This window comes from Garra rufa, chromosome 14, assembly GCF_049309525.1.
Source record: "Garra rufa chromosome 14, GarRuf1.0, whole genome shotgun sequence".
Classification (NCBI taxonomy): Eukaryota; Metazoa; Chordata; class Actinopteri; order Cypriniformes; family Cyprinidae; genus Garra; species Garra rufa.
In genome coordinates this window covers 14084251-14102043 of record NC_133374.1, presented here as the reverse complement: position 1 = coordinate 14102043, position 17793 = coordinate 14084251, and the positions used below count along the sequence as shown (strand labels likewise).

Below are 17793 nucleotides of genomic sequence, written 5' to 3'. Positions count from 1 at the left end.
ACTTTTACCATAGGCCTAATTATACCATGGTTAATAGATAACCTTTAATTATTTTGTTCGGCTCCAGACTAAGGATTTAAACTTTTTTACTTGATGCTGCTGCTACTGCTGCTGATGGCCATACAAAAATATTGTTGTCCATGATTTCAAAATTTGTTGTGGGTGTATGGGATGGCCTGAAGAAGTGTGAGATTTCCCAGCCTGAAATTATGTCCCAGTCCACCCCTGACCATCTTTGTTTATTTAAAGTCTTAGAACGGACTCATGTTCTTTTAATTTGACAGCTTCTCAAGAAGTGCTCAAATGTCAAATACGGCCGTTTAGCACATACTTGAGATGTTGTGAGGTAGGTCTTAACTTTCGGTTTGAAGGTTTTAGCTCAACGAACGTCCTTTGTTTCAAATGTTTCTAACCCACATTCAACAACTAGTTTCAGAGAGTCAAAATATTTTGTGGTGGAATGCTAGACGGTTCTTTGTGTCTCCATGGCAATACTCACGCAAGTCTTCACAAACACAGTGTATGACATGTCCTGTAATCCAAGCCGTCTATGGCATGGCTCTAATGATATGTTCTGAAAGATCCACAAATCATTAAGGTCTGAGTATGAGCATAGATGAATAATGACTAAATTCTTCCCCTTGTGTGGCAAGGTTTGTTATTGCCCCACTTTCTTGCAATGTGTTATAGGCTCTATGATTTAAAACCTTATGTTGGCTTTTTAAAAAATTAATTACAAGGCACCGGCTGCAAGAGATACTGTATCTAGTGTGCTGTATGTCTTTGCTCTCTGCAGAGACTGGTTGGAAGAGACAAATTATCTAGTACTTCCTCTGTAGGACAGGTGGGAAGACTGAATTTTTTCCCCCATCAATCTGTGCATGAGCTTTGAGACCTGATGGAAATACATAAACATTAGCTAAACTAGGATTCTGTGCTCTTTGTATGCCTGCAGTTTCATTCATGAACCACATATTAGCTATCCCATATGTAAAGTATTTATTTTATTCAAGGGGGAATCACACATATTTTTATTTGACATACTAACAGTAAATCTACATCAATATTTCTCCCATATCTGGCTCTACATCTGGACTTTATTTGGAGTTCAGTTCGTCACTTTGACTAGGCATGTTGAAAACTACAGTAGATGACAAGTCTACAAGTAGATCTATTTTTTATACAGGGCTTTTTGCAAATGTATGTAGAGTAAAAATGAAACACTTCTAATTTTAGTAGGAGAACTGAGACAGAAAGTCATGTTCAAATCAGTACACCTGGTGAAAAAAATATGTTGTAGCTTATGAAGATTTATGAAAAAATATCAGCTTCATATAGATCTAAAAAGAACACATACACCCTATTAACACACATTAAAAAATAGATCAAGATGTTTAAGGCTCATTATTGGAAATACATTTTAATCAGGCACTTTGTCAAATATATATATATATATATATATAAAAGTATGTTTCAAAGAATTAAGGTGGAAACTGAACAAAATTCAGTGTTTTCTGATCATCATTTACAATAAAAACACCACCACTTATCATATCAATGCCCTTTAGATGATACTGGGTACAAAAGTAAGACAAGCGGCTGGCCAATGTTTCTGGACCACAGTGCTATTCAAAAGTAATGTAAACAGATTTCATTCACCTATAACTGAACAGTGACTTGAACATCATGAGAAATTTTTAAATGAACACAGAACAACTGAACATTATTTATTTTCCTTCAAGGCAGCATGAATATAACACGTTCACAGTTACGAGTGAGGAATTGTTTGTGTACAAAAGTATCTGCCATAAATATAGGATTCTCAAACAAGGAAAATGATGGACCATAACTTTCAACTATAATACTGAAATGCTCCTGGGACCTTGAGGATCTGAACCAAAAATGATTTTAACAATCACTTATAAACACAATCATGATTTTCTTCTAGGCACTGTGGATTTTTAAAATTATAGGTTGAGCCTTTTAATGGACATTAAAAATGTTGACAAAAACTGACTCAACTTTTCACTCTAAATAAAAAAAGAGAATTTTTAGCACAGAAATGAAGTATAGTCAAATGGCAACATTTACAATCATTCCTAAAGTGTTAGAAAAAATTTACAAAAATATGTTTCACAATCTTGCTAGAAGAATGTTCAATGCCGCCATTATTCCGTCTGAAATTGTCCAAACTGTACATTATAGGAACAAATATACCACTAATATCAAATCACCAGTGCTTTTCAACAAATATGGGTGTCAACATTATTTAACCATGTCATTTACATACATAAAAACAAAGTAATCCAGCATTTTATTGTATAATTAGCAAAAATTACCAATTGTTTTCACTAATGATTGAAAGATGCTACAAAAATGTACCTATAAATGTCAGTACCTTGACTAGGGAGTAGTGGAGTTGTACTGTAAGTAATTGATGTACTTATTCAAACATGAACATCTAGCAAAAATGATCAGTCTAACCTATGCCAAAAAATTAAGTTATCAGCCTATATATTGAAACAACAAACGATTTTCACTGGCCTTGAGAATATTTGTGTTAGAATCTGTTCAAAGAAACACTTGAGAACAAACATGAGTATAAAAAAGAACAATACATTATTTCCAGTTACGTTGGCAGCTCTTTCAAGAAGCTGCCATGACAATCTTTTCCATTTTTCATTTCAGTTAGTGTTATTTCTTTGATGTTTTCAAATTCCTGGCACAGATAGCTTGCATTAGCTAATTAAAAGTAGCGACTTGGTGCTTGCTTTTAAAATTGTTACCAAAAGGGGAAAAAAAAACGTTTTTTTTTGTTTTTTTTTTGTATATCTAGTTTCATAAGCTACAATAGTGTTCCCATTAGTCAAGCTAAGGGAGGGGAAGCAGCATGTAGAAATCAATATGATCACTGGTCTGCAGCATAAACTTCAAAGACTGTGTACATTGGCATTTCCTCTTTTTTTTTTTTTTTTGCTGTTTTTTATATAAATACTGACAGAGAAACATATTCCCCAAACATTTAAGAGCTTAATACTGAACATACTGTACTTAGAACACTCCAGAATGGCAACTGTTAATAAACTAAAATGAGCTCTGATAACAAACATACTGTTACGGCCACATATATACAAATATATATGTATGTCAATAAAATCACAGGTCATAGCAACCGTTTGACATATGTCATTCTTTTTAAACAAAAAACATCAGTACAAAAATATAAAATACAAAAAGTGTTTTTTCTTACAAAACATTGACGTCAAACATAACTGTCCTTTAAAATGTGCAAATGCCGGGCTAAGAAAAATGTCATTTGATCTTCAGGATCGTTAGAACAGCATTATAAAATAGTCATTTTTACTTCTTTTACAACTCAAGTCAAAAAGTCTTAAGAAGGGTGACAAAAGCATCATTTTCTGAAACCTCTGGCCAGCCAGTGGGGCAACATTACATACAACATAGTGTTGAGAACTATGCCAGAGGAGAGGCATTTTTAGAAAACCTGAGCAGGTGGGAATGCTTTCTGGTGAGCTCTCCTTAGACAGCATTAAATCCTCAGTTCTGTCTCCTCGTGTTCTAAGGAGTGCTCATTTGTACTGATAATGGAGGACGAGTGACCTCCAAAAGGAGCAATGGCTGGGGAATGAGCTGCAAGAGGCGAAAGCGATGGAGAAAAACTTGGAGACATGGCTATTGAGGAAACAGAGCCATCATGGTCAATGGGAGATCGCCGCAATGAGGACAAGTGAGGAAATGTTCGGCCTACAGCAGGTTTTGGCAAAACAGTTTTGGCCCCTGGATGTGCTACAGAAGTAATAAGTGGAGGAGGGTCAATTCTGGACTTGGGATCAGTCTTTGCTTTAGGATGAAATGGCCGCCGAGGATTAGGTGGCGCGTTCTCATCTTTTAATCTGGCAATTTCTGTAAAGACATTAGCCAGAGGCTGAAATTGAGGGCACCAATCGAGGAGGTAATCCCAGTTGTAGCTGCCCCTCAGTTCCTCGTCACTAGCCACAATTGCTGTAAGAGAACCATCTACAGCAGGCTTACCATCCTCCGGGAAAGCATAATCTTTCGGATGTGAGATGTTAAGCCCTCTTCCAACCCCGAGATATCCACCGCCTTCATCCCGATAAGTTGGCAACTGGCTTGATAGTAGTGTCCCACTTAAACTTGCCAGTTTTTTCCCTTTAAACCATTGGTTTGCATCCATTCCAGGCTCACAGGAAATGTCAGACAGCTGGTCCGCATCTTGCTGGATACCAGAGTCGGGTCCACGAGCAGCTATGTGCTCCTGCATAGAGGAAGAGATGCTGGAAACTTGAGGATACTCGTTAATCATCCGGATCTCATCATCTTCTGCTGCTTCAGCTTCGGCTGAACCACGTCCACTGGAATGAGATGGGTCAAGAGACCCCCCTCGTGCGTAGGTACCTCCTCCGCTCCCAGTTTGGTCCGTTGCATACCCAGGAAGAGTCTGATGATACATCTTTTCACCCCCTGGAACTTTTGAATCTTCAAGACTCTCCAGAACGGTGCCGTGGGTTACTATTCTGGTGCAAGCCTCTTGTTCTTTGTGCCTTTGGGATCTCAAGAGGAATATGACCACAACAACTATGATCAGGAACACAATGGCTGCCAAGGAAGCTGTTATGGCACTGGCAAGTACCACATTCATGTCTGTGTTCAAGCCGAAGGATGTATGGGTGACATCAATCGTGACCTGGGCAGAAGCTTTTCGGGAATTCTCCAAAGGACTGTGGGCAATAACATCCAACGTCATCTGACGTGTCTCTCTTTTGGACCTGCTCATATGTCGATGATATGCATCCATCTTGAGGGATATCACTCCTGTGGATGTGTTGACCTCAAAGTAAGGCGAACTGTTTGCGAGTGTGTATAGTACAATGCCATCCACTCCTCCATCCTCATCATTAGCATTTACTTGACCGATGCTTTGCCCTTTCTTGGCACCCTTGGGAACATGGAAGGCGAAACCTGAGTTAGTGAAAACAGGGTCGTACTCATCTTCACCAGTCACAAAAACTTGAACTGTGACTGTGGCTGAGTAGTTGCCTGCATCCATTGCCATAGCAATAAAATTGAAAGTATTTGCCTTCTCGAAGTCGAATGTAAAGCGGGTTCGCACCTCACCGGAGGTTTGGTTCACTAGGAAGGAATCTTTACCACTGCCGGAATTATAAATGAGGAAATATTTCAGTTCTCCAAATGCTCCTTTGTCATGATCAATGGCATGTAGTATGGTAACTAGAGCATTCTGGGGCTGGTTTTCACGAATACTTGCTGTGAGTGATTTAAGAGGGAAGTAAGGCCTGTTATTATTGATGTTCTTGACCTCGACAGTTACAGGAGCAAGAGCGAAGTGGCCCTGACCATCTGAGGCCTGAATGATGAACACATGAGAGGACCGTTTCTCACTATCAAGAGACCTCCGCAGACGAAGGGACCCAGTCCAGCGATCTATAGAAAAGAGCTCAGACTCGTCTCCAGAGCTGATTGAGTATTGAACCTCTCCATTAGGTGTTGAGTCAGGGTCCACTGCAAAAAGCTGAAGTATTTCTTTTCCCGTTTCTGCGCCTTCATTGACAATAACGCTGTACTCAGCTCTGCTGAAGGATGGAGGGTTATCATTAGTGTCCATCACAGTGATTAATACTGGAACACTTGAGCTTCGTTGCGGTATGCCGCGGTCCGAGACCACAATAGTGAGATTGTAGCCATTCACGCTCTCAAAGTCAAGCTTGTCAACTAATATCAGCGTTCCAACTGTCTGAAATCCATGGCCCTCAAGGAAACGAACACTGCTCTCAATTTGGAAGGCGTTACCAATGTTTCCACTGGCGATGGCGAAATCAAACCCGCAGTTGTCTCTAGATAAGTCCCCATCTACGGCTTCCAGGGTTAGAATGGTTGAACCAGGAACTTCGTCTTCAGACACAGAGGCTCTGTACTCAGTCTGGTGGAATACAGGTGCATTGTCATTGATGTCAGACACATGCACCTGAACGGTGGTAAGGGCAGTCATCGGAGGTGTTCCACTATCACTGGCTTCAATCACCACCAAAATAGAAGGGCGTTGTGAGTCAAACTCAACCTTCTGCTTGATGAACAGAGTACCTATGTAAAGAAAGTACATAACAAGGTAAGATCAGGGCTTTTACTACATGCTTCAAACAGTGGTTCTCAATTGGTGGGTGACAACTCAAAAATAACACCTAGACTGTCCTAGACTGCCATGCATCCAACTATAGAGTCTTCAGGCATAAATTGATCTGCCACTGGCAGTATGGCTAATAATAACTAGGTGAAAACCTCTATGTCAAAAAACTATGTCTTGTTCCTTAAAAAAATTCTACAAAACATCTGACAATGATTTGGATGAAGAACAATAAAAGGAAAACAAGAACAAAATGACAAATTACCATTGCTTGGGTCAATGTAGAACATGTCCTTTGTTGACACGACCCTGTATGTTATCCTTCCGTTCTCTCCAGAGTCCTTATCTGTAGCAGTTACTGTGATAACTGAGCTTCCTGCTGGCGAGTGTTCTGCTAGAGTCACCTGCCAAAGACATAAATCATCCTTAACACTGACAGCTTTGAGCAGTACACAGCATCATCTAATTTCTTCTATCATACCTCGTAAAGGTCCTGGGAGAAGACTGGAGCATTATCATTCACGTCCTCCACAAGCACGGTCAGATTTGCATAACTTTGTTGCTTGGAGTCTGAAGAGCTGACGGTCAGCGTGTACCATGTTCTATCTTCAAAGTCGAGAGGGGCGGTTAAGGACACCCCTCCTCCATAGCGATGTATTCCAAACTTTCCTTGAGTGTCTGAGTCCAGAAGAAGGGAATAGGAGAGAGCAGGTCCAGAGTCCACATCATTCCCTGTAACCTGAGTGATCACAGTTCCAATCAACGTATCTAGAGAGAGAAATACACAATCTTGATGACCCAGTGTGAAATGTAATTTATTGTGGTTGCACCTTTCAAAAGTATTACGTTTTGGTGGACAACGCCCACCGTTATTGGACACACTGTACAACATCAGTGACAGGAAATAACCATTAAGGACTTTGGCGAGAAAAACGGCTAGTAATTGAGTCAATCTTTCAGCACGGTGTGCCTCATTGTTTGTCTGCCAGAAAAAATAGGAAATTTAGTTCAATGATTACAGGAGTGATACGGAGTTCAAACAGCAGTCAACTTACTCTCAGGGACCTGGACTTCACGTGGAACAGGGATGGTGGGACTGTTGTCATTCAGGTCTACGATGATCACAGTGAGAGTGGCAGAACCTGCTAGCCGAGGACTGCCTCTGTCAGTTGCCATAATAACCAGGCTGGAAACACAACAACAAAATTACAGTCAGAGTCTGGACATTCTCACAGACTATTTTTATGTTGACGGGAAAGAAATTTAAGACGTTTTAAAATGCAAACTCTGAAAATAATCAAAGAAAGATAAAAAAATCATATTTATTGATTAATTATCAGTGTATATAAAAGTTTTAACCACATTGTGCAACTGCCTCTACAAAACTGTCTTTCAATAACTAATTTTTAAGGACAAAAAAGGTAAAACAATCTAAAAACAAGCAGATGGAAGAACTTAGTACTTGGTCTGTGTCCAGATCTCTCTGTCCATGATGGCAGCAGTGGATATACTGCCTGTGATGGGGTCGATCTTGAAGAGACCACTCATGGACGATGACCTTATGGAGTAGGTCACCTGCCCGTTTTGACCCTGGTCCAGGTCATTCGCCAACACCTGAGGAAATTATCGGTGAAATTGGCAATGAAAATACAGAGGGATTTGCAACAGCTGCTTGAGCGTAACATGAACCTCTAAGCAATGTTAGGCTTGGAACTCAAATTATTTAGAAAAAAAAGGTTGAAAAAAGGAATTGGTTGTGGCTATGTAGGACAGCTGAGCCTATATTCTCACCATGGACAATGAAAACATTGTGGGAAAAGCAAAGGAAACTCTTTTGGCTTGCAATGAAAATATGCTGTATTTAGGCCAAGGGATGTTGTACTCCAGCTTTTATGAAGAATCAACCACTGTGAAAACAAATGGGAGATTACTGTACCTGAATGATAGGATGATCATAGCCCTGGGCCTCACGAACATAAGCAATGTAATTGTGAAGTTGAAAACGTGGTAAATTGTCATTGACATCCTGCAGGAGAAGGTTGACTGCCATGAAGGAACTGTAGGATGCGGTTTCAGCCTTGACCACCAGGCGGAGTCGTGGGGTCTCCTCAAAGTCCAGAGCTTTGGAGCTTTCTACCCAAATCTCCCCTAAAAATAAATGTATTATGACTAACAGTAAAACATATTTTACTGTTATCTGTTATCACAATAAATTGTTATCGTACCTGTGTGTGGGCTGATGCTAAAGGACTGCTGCTTGTTGCCACTGAAAATGCTATAGTTGATGCCACTGCTAGATCCATCAGGATAATGAGCCTGGATCTGAACAACTGCTGTACCTATGAAACAAACATGACCTTTCTTGTTTTAAAAGGAAATCAACTTGTCATGTATGAAAGATGATACATGTATATACCAGATGCATTAAACGAGAAGTTCACTTCCAAAAAGAAACTTTCCTTACCCCCATGTCATCCAAAATGTTCATGTCTGTCATTTTTCAGTCGAAAAGAAATTAAGAGTTTTTGAGGAAATCATTCCAGGATTTTTCTCCATATAGTGGACTTCAATGGGATCAACGGGTTGAAGGTACAGATTGCAGTTTCAAAGCAGCTTCAAATGGCTCTACACGATTCCAGCTGAGGAATAAGGATCTTATCTAGCAAAACGATCTGCCATTTTCTAAGAAAAATACAAACTAAAATACTTTTTTAAACAAATGCTCGTCTTGCTCGACCTTACACATTTTGTAATCCCGCATGTGTGACGTAGGCAGAAGTACCGTGCAAATAAAGTCAAACGCCCTTTACAAAAAAAGGTTAAACAATGATGTTGGATGATTTTGAAGTTAGAGGAGAAAATGAGATGTAGTTTTTGCTCTACCTTTTTGAACATACAGACGAAAAACTAACCGTGAGTGACTTTTCAAACATAATTACGTCATTTGTGAAGTCGCAGAGCTAGTGAAAGACAAGCATTTGTGGTAAAAAGTATAAGTACGTTTTATTTTTTATTTTTTTGAAAATGACTGATCGATTCGCTAGATAAGACACTTATTCCTCAGCTTGGATCCTGTAGAGCCCTTTGAAGCTGCAATGAAACAGCAATTCAGACCTTCAACCCGTTGGCCACCATTGAAGTCCACTATATGGAGAAAATCCTGGAATGTTTTCTCAAAAACCTTAATTTCTTTTCAATTGAAGAAAGACATGAACATCTTGGATGACATGGGGGTTAGTAAATTATCAGGGAAATTTTTTTGGGGGAAGTGAACTAATCCTTTAAAAGATTCATGTTTTATACTAGACATTCATATCCAGTTTTGGCAGATGCTTTTACCCAATGCAACTTATATTGCATGCAAGGTATACATTTGATCAGCTCATGCATTCCCTGCAAACTGAACCCATGACCTTTGTGTTGCTGGCGCCATGCTCTACAGTTTGAGCTACAGGAATATTAAAAGGAACAGGGTTATTATCACACCTTTAGCAGCATTCTCCTGCAGGCTGACATCCCTGGTGTTGCGAGTAAAGCGGATGCCCTGGTAACTCTGCTCTTTGATGTACACGATCACAACTCCAAGAGAGGACTGCGATGGGTTACCCTGATCCATGGCCTCCACAATGAGAGTCCGCTGGCTCTGAGTCAGTGCATGGAGCCTCTCAGTGGCCTGGATGTCCCCAGTCAAGGAGTTTATGGTGAAGCCTTTGACAGGGTTCGCAAACCGATAAAATACAGATCCATTTGCACCAAAGTCTTTATCTTCAGCTCTCATGGTGGCCAGCACCTTGTGGTTGGAGAGACTACTGCTGGACACATTGATGATGAGCGGGTCTGTGATGAAGAAGGGGGCATTGTCGTTTACATCTAAGATGTGGACCGTGACTTCAGCCGAAGTGTTACGTGGGTTGGAGGCTGAGGAGTCCATGGCATAGACTTGGAAACTGTAGGAGGCTACTTTTTCTCGGTCGAGGACTGCCGCTGTAATAATGCGACCTGTGTGTTGGTCCACAATAAACATGCCTTTGGATTCGCGGCTCAGGAAGTAGACCACTTGACTGTTTGATCCTTCGTCTTTGTCGGAGGCTGAAACATCCAGAACAAGAGACCCTTCTGATGCATCCTCGGATACCTCCACAAAGTAGCTGTTGCTGGGAAACACTGGGCTGTTGTCATTCAGGTCCAAGACACTGATGTCCAAAGTGACAGTGCTGGTAAGGGATGGTATTCCCTGATCTTGTGCCTCCACGGTGAGGGTGTACTTTGCTTTGGACTCTCTGTCCAAAGACCTGGAAGTGGACAGCACACCTGATTTCCTGTCCAGGCGGAAATCACCAAAATGGTCTCCGTCTGGGGAAAGAAATTTATGAAAATAATGATATCCTGTAATATAATACACAAATAAATATTTTTCTTTAAGGATTAGTTCACTTCCAGAATAAAAAAATGTGATAATTTACTACCTTGTCATCCAGGATGTTCATGATTTTTTTTCTTCAGTCGAAAATAAATAAAGGTTTTTGAGGAAAACATTCCAGGATTGTTTCCATATAGTGGACTTCAATGGGGATCAACAAGTTGAAGGTTCAAACTGAAGTTTCAATCAGCGGTTTTCCCACAGAATATGGGCTACTTTCATACTATTGCCGTGGGTTGTTTTTCATGTCCGCAGGTTGAAGCAACCACAATAATGTAATATTTAGCCCCATGGAATGCTAATTTTACCAGAGGAAACCCACCACAAAACTAGAGTAGCAATTGGGCAGGTTTTGTTCTGAAAACCTGGCAACCCTGGTTTCAATGCAGCTTCAAAGGGGGCTGCATGATCCCAGTTGAGGAATAAGGGTCTTATCTAGCAAAACAATCAGTCATTTTCTAAATTAAATAAAAATGTATATACTTTTTAACCACAAAAGCTTGTCGTGCACTAGCTTGATTTCACGCATTACGTAGTCATGTTGGAACGGTCACACGTGACGTAGGCGAAAGTACCATCCTAGTGTTTACAATGCAAATGTGCAAAGAAAGTCAAACAGCCTTTACAAAAAAGGTAAAACAATAATGTTGTTTGCGTTTTTCGCCCTAATCTACCTTTTTGTACCTAAGTACACAAAGTACAAGTCTTGGACGCACAACGCAGAGCTAGTGCCAGATGAGCATTTGTGGTTAAAAAGTATATAAATTTTTTTTTTATTTTTTTTTTTGAAAATGGCCAATCGTTTCACTAGTTAAGACCTTATTTTGTGGTTGGGATCATGTAGAGCCTTTTAAACCTGCATTGAAACTGCAGTTTGGTCCTTCAACCTGTTGGCTCCCATTAAAGTCCACTATATGGAGAAAAATCCTGGACTGTCTTCCTCAAAAACCTTAATTTCTTTTCAAAGAAAGAAAGACATGAACATCTTGGATGACATAGGGGTAAGTAAATTATCAGGAAATTTGTATTCTGGAAGTGAACCAATCCTTTAAGTAAGAGGAATAAATAAAACGTTTCTTTACTTCAAACTATTACTTTATCAAATAAAAAAGAATATTAAGCGAAAAAAATAAAATAAATGGAAATTATTTAACTTTGTCCTCATAGGACCAAGTAATTCATTAAATTAATTAAGTAAAGGATAATGTACAGGCAGCCGGTAGTTATCGCAGAAATAAGCCCCGACAGTGTGATCAGGACCCGACGCGAAGCGGAGGGTCTTGTATCACACTGAAGGGGCTTATTTCGCGATAACTACCGGCTGCCTGTACATTATCCCGCTTATTACACGGCTACTTGCCACATAAGGAAAAAAAACTTGACATGAATATGGATTTGAAACCTTTTATTGGCATATTTGTTTTAAATTAACATTTTTATCCTTCCGCGAAACGATATAGTACCACGTGACTAACATTCAAACTATGTACGTTAGTAAGACAATTTAAATAGATTAATGTCGAAATTTTCCATTGTTAATTGTGGTTGTCCAGTGTTTGTCACAAGATGGCGCCAAACGGTAATCTTTGTTGGCACGGAGGGATTTTAAACATACAAGTAGTACCGGCTATGCGTTATTACTTTGGAGCGGTGATTATTTGAAAAGAACGAACCTGCAGATGTCTCAACTGACCAATCAGAATCAAGCATTCCAAAGAGCCGTGTAATAAAAAATAATAAAATATTCATAACCTTGACATTTGGAACTATTTCTTGTACATCAGCATAGATTCTTTGATTTTTCAAACACATCGCGATTCTTTCTCAAATCAATTCTGAGCTTAGTTTCAAACAACAGATGGCACTGCTTGCTTTAGAAACAGCCGTGCTCTGCTTGTTTCCAAATGCTTACACGCACTTAAACATTCATACAATTCGAAAAGATTGAAGCGAATTCAGTGTTCACAGTGGGCTGTGTTTACAGTACATTAATCTTGCATATAAAAGCATTCTGAGTTGAGGTGAAATTACATGACTCAGCCGAACGCACAAGTGCTCTTCTTCGTGAGCATTTGAGTGTTCGGATAAAAACTAGATTAGAGCGCCATCTGCTGTTAAAATCTAAGCTCAGAATCAGTTCTCGATGCATTTGGAAGATCTCAGAATCGATCTACGAATCGATATATGGTCCCATCCCTAGAAATTATACATACTGTACAATCACAAACAAAGTGACAAAAGTACATTACAGTTCAAAAATTTGGGGTTGGTTTTAAAAACAATATGTTGATCCAATATGGATGCATTAAATTGTTTAAAAGTGACTGTAAAGACATTTATTGATGTTTTCTTATTAGCACAATTCCAACATTGTAAATAAGAAAATAATAAACGATTCTTGAGCACCAAATCAGCATATCAGAATGATTTCTGAAGGATCATGTGACACTGAAGAGTGGAGTAATGGAGTAATAAACGACAAAACATTGTTTTTGTCTAGTTCTGATGAGGTTGTACCAAATGTTGCTACAATGGGGAAATGATTAATGGGTATTTGTAGAACTGAAAATGACTTTGGGCATGACCAAAACATATGTGAACAATTAGTCTGCATAAAATGTATAATAATATCTAACGTATATGATAAAACAGCATAAATATTGCTCATGGCATTAATACCAGTGATTTTGTAGTGCACCAGTCCACCGTCCCCAGAGTCTTGATCTGTGGCTCTAATGGTGAAGAGCGTCAACGGCTCCTGGTTCTCAGGCACCTCCAGACTGTAGTACACCCTCCCAAAAACCGGTCTATTGTCATTCTCATCCAGCACTGCGACGCGCACTGTGGTCTTTGCGAAATTGGGCGGAGAACCACCATCTCTGGCATAAACTGTTTATGAGAAAGAGGTTATAAACTGGCTAAACAAATGCGTGCCCAACCATGACATGACATTGGCAGAAACTGCAAAAATTTGCAATCCATGCTATTAAAAGCATATCCTAGATTCTCTGTTGCAATTAAGCAGCTGCTTTTTATCTGAAGTACCTGTCACAGCATAAACCCCTTGGGCTTCCCTGTCCAAAGCCTTGGTGGTGGTTATGACCCCTGTCACCGGGTGAATACTAAAATCATCTCCTACAATACTTCCGTATGTCACAATTCCATTGGTCCCTATGGAAAAAGAATAAAAATATGATAAGTGATGAAACTGCAGTTTCTTTGAATGCAAGTCCAAAACATTACGTCTGTGAAAAACCCATCATTCCTAAGAGGCTGTGTTCACTTTGCACAATGGACTTTTCTCACGGAATGGGTAAACACAGTCGGCGCACCCTGTTTTTATTTGCTTGTAGTTAATACCGCTGTCTAAGCAGTTGGTCTCAATCGCCCTCCCCCTGGTCTTTGGATGGCAGATCGCGTGCAAAAGGCGAGCAATCTGGCAGAGTGTCACCTGTTTACCTCGCTAATTGTTCATGGAGAGAAAGTTTATGATCCTTCTGTTTTATATGCCCCTGAGTAAGTCCAAGAGAATGCAGCGCTCTCCCCTTCCACCACCCCCCGGCCTGGCACCAATTAAAACCACACACTTTTATTTGTGATGGGTTTGGCTGCGGTATCCAGTGTTTTCAGAGAAATGTTAGCCGTAAACAAACATTCGTGTCACTTTTAAAGAGGACGGTGTAACCGCTGCCAACCCTCACAAGGTGGAAATGGACTTTTCTCACTCAATGCGTGCGTTCACAGACTGTACTGGTTAGTATCAGACAAGAGGCGTCGTGTGGCAGAGATACAGAGGAATGTAAACACAATTATTAGGGCTGCCAATTTAACGTTAATTTAGTGTGATTAATTGAATAAAGAACATAATGTGATCACAATTAATCTAATTAATCATCCTCCTGACTCATACGTACATAATACAGGATTTTCCTACCATCAAGAATAATCAAGATTAAAGTACAAACTTCAAGTTTTTGTGAGTCTGCCGGCAACGTGCCTTGCCAAAGCACATTTACAGACAGCACGTTGCACAAAATGAGTAAGAGATGTTTGTACAAAACGTGTTCTTATTTTTGAAATCAGCTAGATAGCCAGATGATTTGTTAAACAGAAATACTGCCTTGGATACTAACTGAAATATAGAAATAAATAGAATAATAAAAATTTCTAAATTTAAACTAAAACTGAAATCTAAACTAAAATTAAACTGAATTGTAAATGTCTAAAAAAAAAAAAAATAAATAAAAAATAAATAATTATATAATATTTTAAAATGAAATAAAATATAAGTTACATTTACCCCCCCAAAAATCTGTACATACATATCAATGCATATCAAAACAAACTATTTAATTTTTTTAAATAAAATAAAATAAATCAAAAATAAAATAAAATGTTAAATTTACAAAAACAAAACTGAACTGAAATACATTAAGTTAAAATACAAAAAAATAATAAATTGACAACAAATATAATTCTAAAATTAAACTGAATTCTAAAAAAAGTCTACTTTTTTTAATAAAATAAAATATAAATAAAAAATGTTTTATATAAAAATGTTACATTTACCAAAAATGACATATCAGTACATACATATCAATATATATCAGTGCTGTTTTTGTTAACCATTTTTTAAAATAAACAAATAAATAAAAAATAAAATGTTAAATTTACAAAAAAAAATGGAACGGAACTTAAATATATTAATTTGAAGTACTAAAAATACTAAAACTAAACTGAAATAAAAAAGCTAAATAGAAATAATAAAAACAATAAAAATAAATTACAGCAAACATAATTCTAAACCTAAAAAAATCTAAGTCAAAATTGAAACAAACTATTAAAAAAAATAAATGTTTTATATAATTTTTAAAAATAAAATAAAATATTACAAAATTAAATTTTAAAATCTTTAATTACTAAAAATATTCAAACTAAACTGAAATAAAAATAGAAATAATACAAAAATGAAAACACACATAATTCTAAACTTAAACTAAAATTAAACTGAAATGTAAATGTCTAAAAATAAAAGCTAATTCTAAATATCAATAAATACTATAATAGTAGACAGTACTGAAAATATAAAAAATATGATATAACTTAATTTTTTTAAATAATTAATTATTTTCTAAATTAAATTTCAAAAATGTAATTAATTACAAATAAATTACAATTAAATTAATAAAATAATTAATCAATTATTTAAAGTATAAAATAATAAAATTAATAATTCATTAAATATATTAAATGAATTAAATGACATTAATTAAAACGTATTCATTTTACTTTCTCTTATACAACATAACTGGCATGTTTATATGTCAGACACATACAGGAGGGTATTTTACCTTGGTCCAAGTCAGAAGCTGAAACCACAAGCACAGTAGTTCCCACAGGCTGATTCTCTGCAATAAACGCTTCATATTCACTTTCCTCAAAGTATGGCGCCTCATCGTTCACGTCAATCACCTGGATTGACAGTATCTGGGAGCTGCTGTGCTGTTGTAAACCGTGGTCTTCTGCCACAATGGTCAGGTTGTAGAGGTCTTGCTCTTCACGGTCAATTGGTCTAAGAATAGACAAAGACCCTACAGAGGAAATAAGCAAAAGTGTTAGGCTACCATGTGATGAATGTAATGAGCACCGTGTCTGGTATTTCTTGTGAGTGATCGCCTGCTGAACTGCATTTCAACAATTACACAATAATGAAGCCATGATGTAAATTGTTTAAAACAAAACCACTCGCACTTAAGCAAAGCCTTATTCACACGCTCGCACAACCAATGATTTCCATCTTGTAGCGGGCTTTGATCTTGCGTAAGCAACATCACAGCACGAAGAGTTGACGCCTTTATGCCGTGTTAGAAATGAGTGCAAGTCATGCGACGTATTCAAATAATACTTTTTTTTCCCATGCAAGGCCCTCCCTACCTGCCACTGTAACAGCTCAACTATCTGGCCGCAGTTTATGAGTTTTTTCCACAGCAAACAGAAAGAGCGCATAAACAAGCACTCTAGACACGCAACGGCCTGGCCTGCCGTGCCCCGCTCAAATTTGGGGGTGCCAGCGCCCCTGTCGTTAGCCTACCACAAGCGAGCGGCGCTCCTATTGATCCAATCTCAATTTCATGCTTTTAAAGAACCAGACGCAATGATTCAAAGCAGCCTTTAAAGGCATGATGGGAACTGAGACACTAGAGGGTGTTTTCGTTCTGTTTCGACTTATTTTTCCCTCTCTTCTATCTCCATAACGCTGAGCTAACATGCCTCTGAGGTCTTAATCTGGTTAGAATTACCAGCGCGAATATTTTCAGACAATTTGACTCCTCAATAGTCATGCTCCGATAACGTAAGAGGAAGAAAGAACATGTTTTGCTTTTCTATTCTCATATTGATCGTTGAGGGGATTCGGAATGAGCTTCCAAAGCAAGTGAAAGTTTGCAAATTGAGTTTTTTTTCATTTATAAAGACCTTAAAATGACCATTTCCTCACCCTTATGTCATTCAAAATCTTTAGGATTGTAAAAGTTTGGTATGATCTAATAAATTCTGGTTCTTAATATTGAGTGTGGGGTCTATAATCATATCAAGGTCCAAATAATGCCTGCCAGAAGAGAGAGAACAATCTGAACTATCTGTTAGTGGTAGAACACGCTGTAAATAGCTACCAGCTGAGTGGTGTGTACTGTTTTACACTCCTGCTTTTTGTCATGATGTACTAATGCACAAACACACACACACAGATGAGAGGAACTGTTCCAGCATAGGGGTGGAATTTCTTGGGGCGGATGAGATGTTGAGCAGGCAGTTTTTAGGATTACGAGAACTAAAGGGCATTTAGAGGATTGCGACTTTGGGAGGAGAGGAAAGATGCGAGTCCAGCAGAAATGCAGAATTTAAATGATGGTGCATTTTGCATGCATTGCAATCTTCATAAGTCATAAGGGTCTGGAATGACACGAGGGTGAGGAAAAGATGATAGAAATGTCATTTTTGGGTGAACTAATCCCTTAATGTGCTGTTTACACATCAGTGTAACTATTTGAGGTTTGCTGCTACTGCTGAATGTACTGATGTTACTGGTGGTTTGAGTAATTGGCCATAATATTTGAGAATAAAAAAACACTCAATATGTAAGACACATCAAATAAGGTTTCTAAAGATAAACAAGATTCAAAAATACGGCTGC

At 38.3% G+C, this 17793-nt stretch overlaps 2 protein-coding genes across 2 annotated transcripts in view; one reads left to right on the top strand and one right to left on the bottom strand.

The window, feature by feature from the left end:
- b3glcta (beta 3-glucosyltransferase a) overlaps nucleotides 1-17793 on the top strand; it is a 397462-nt gene that overhangs the window by 208775 nt on the left and 170894 nt on the right. The window lies entirely within an intron of this gene.
- dchs1a (dachsous cadherin-related 1a) overlaps nucleotides 1715-17793 on the bottom strand; it is a 131904-nt gene continuing 115825 nt past the window's right edge. The window contains exons 14-24 of the mRNA XM_073818241.1: nucleotides 15953-16192; nucleotides 13647-13772; nucleotides 13281-13490; nucleotides 9668-10534; nucleotides 8407-8520; nucleotides 8118-8329; nucleotides 7644-7795; nucleotides 7237-7367; nucleotides 6663-6949; nucleotides 6447-6585; nucleotides 1715-6141 (exon numbers count right to left, since the gene is read on the bottom strand). Of these exons, the coding sequence (XP_073674342.1) occupies nucleotides 3551-6141; nucleotides 6447-6585; nucleotides 6663-6949; nucleotides 7237-7367; nucleotides 7644-7795; nucleotides 8118-8329; nucleotides 8407-8520; nucleotides 9668-10534; nucleotides 13281-13490; nucleotides 13647-13772; nucleotides 15953-16192 (5069 nt within the window). The 3' untranslated portion in view covers nucleotides 1715-3550. The remainder of the gene's footprint in view (nucleotides 6142-6446; nucleotides 6586-6662; nucleotides 6950-7236; nucleotides 7368-7643; nucleotides 7796-8117; nucleotides 8330-8406; nucleotides 8521-9667; nucleotides 10535-13280; nucleotides 13491-13646; nucleotides 13773-15952; nucleotides 16193-17793) is intronic.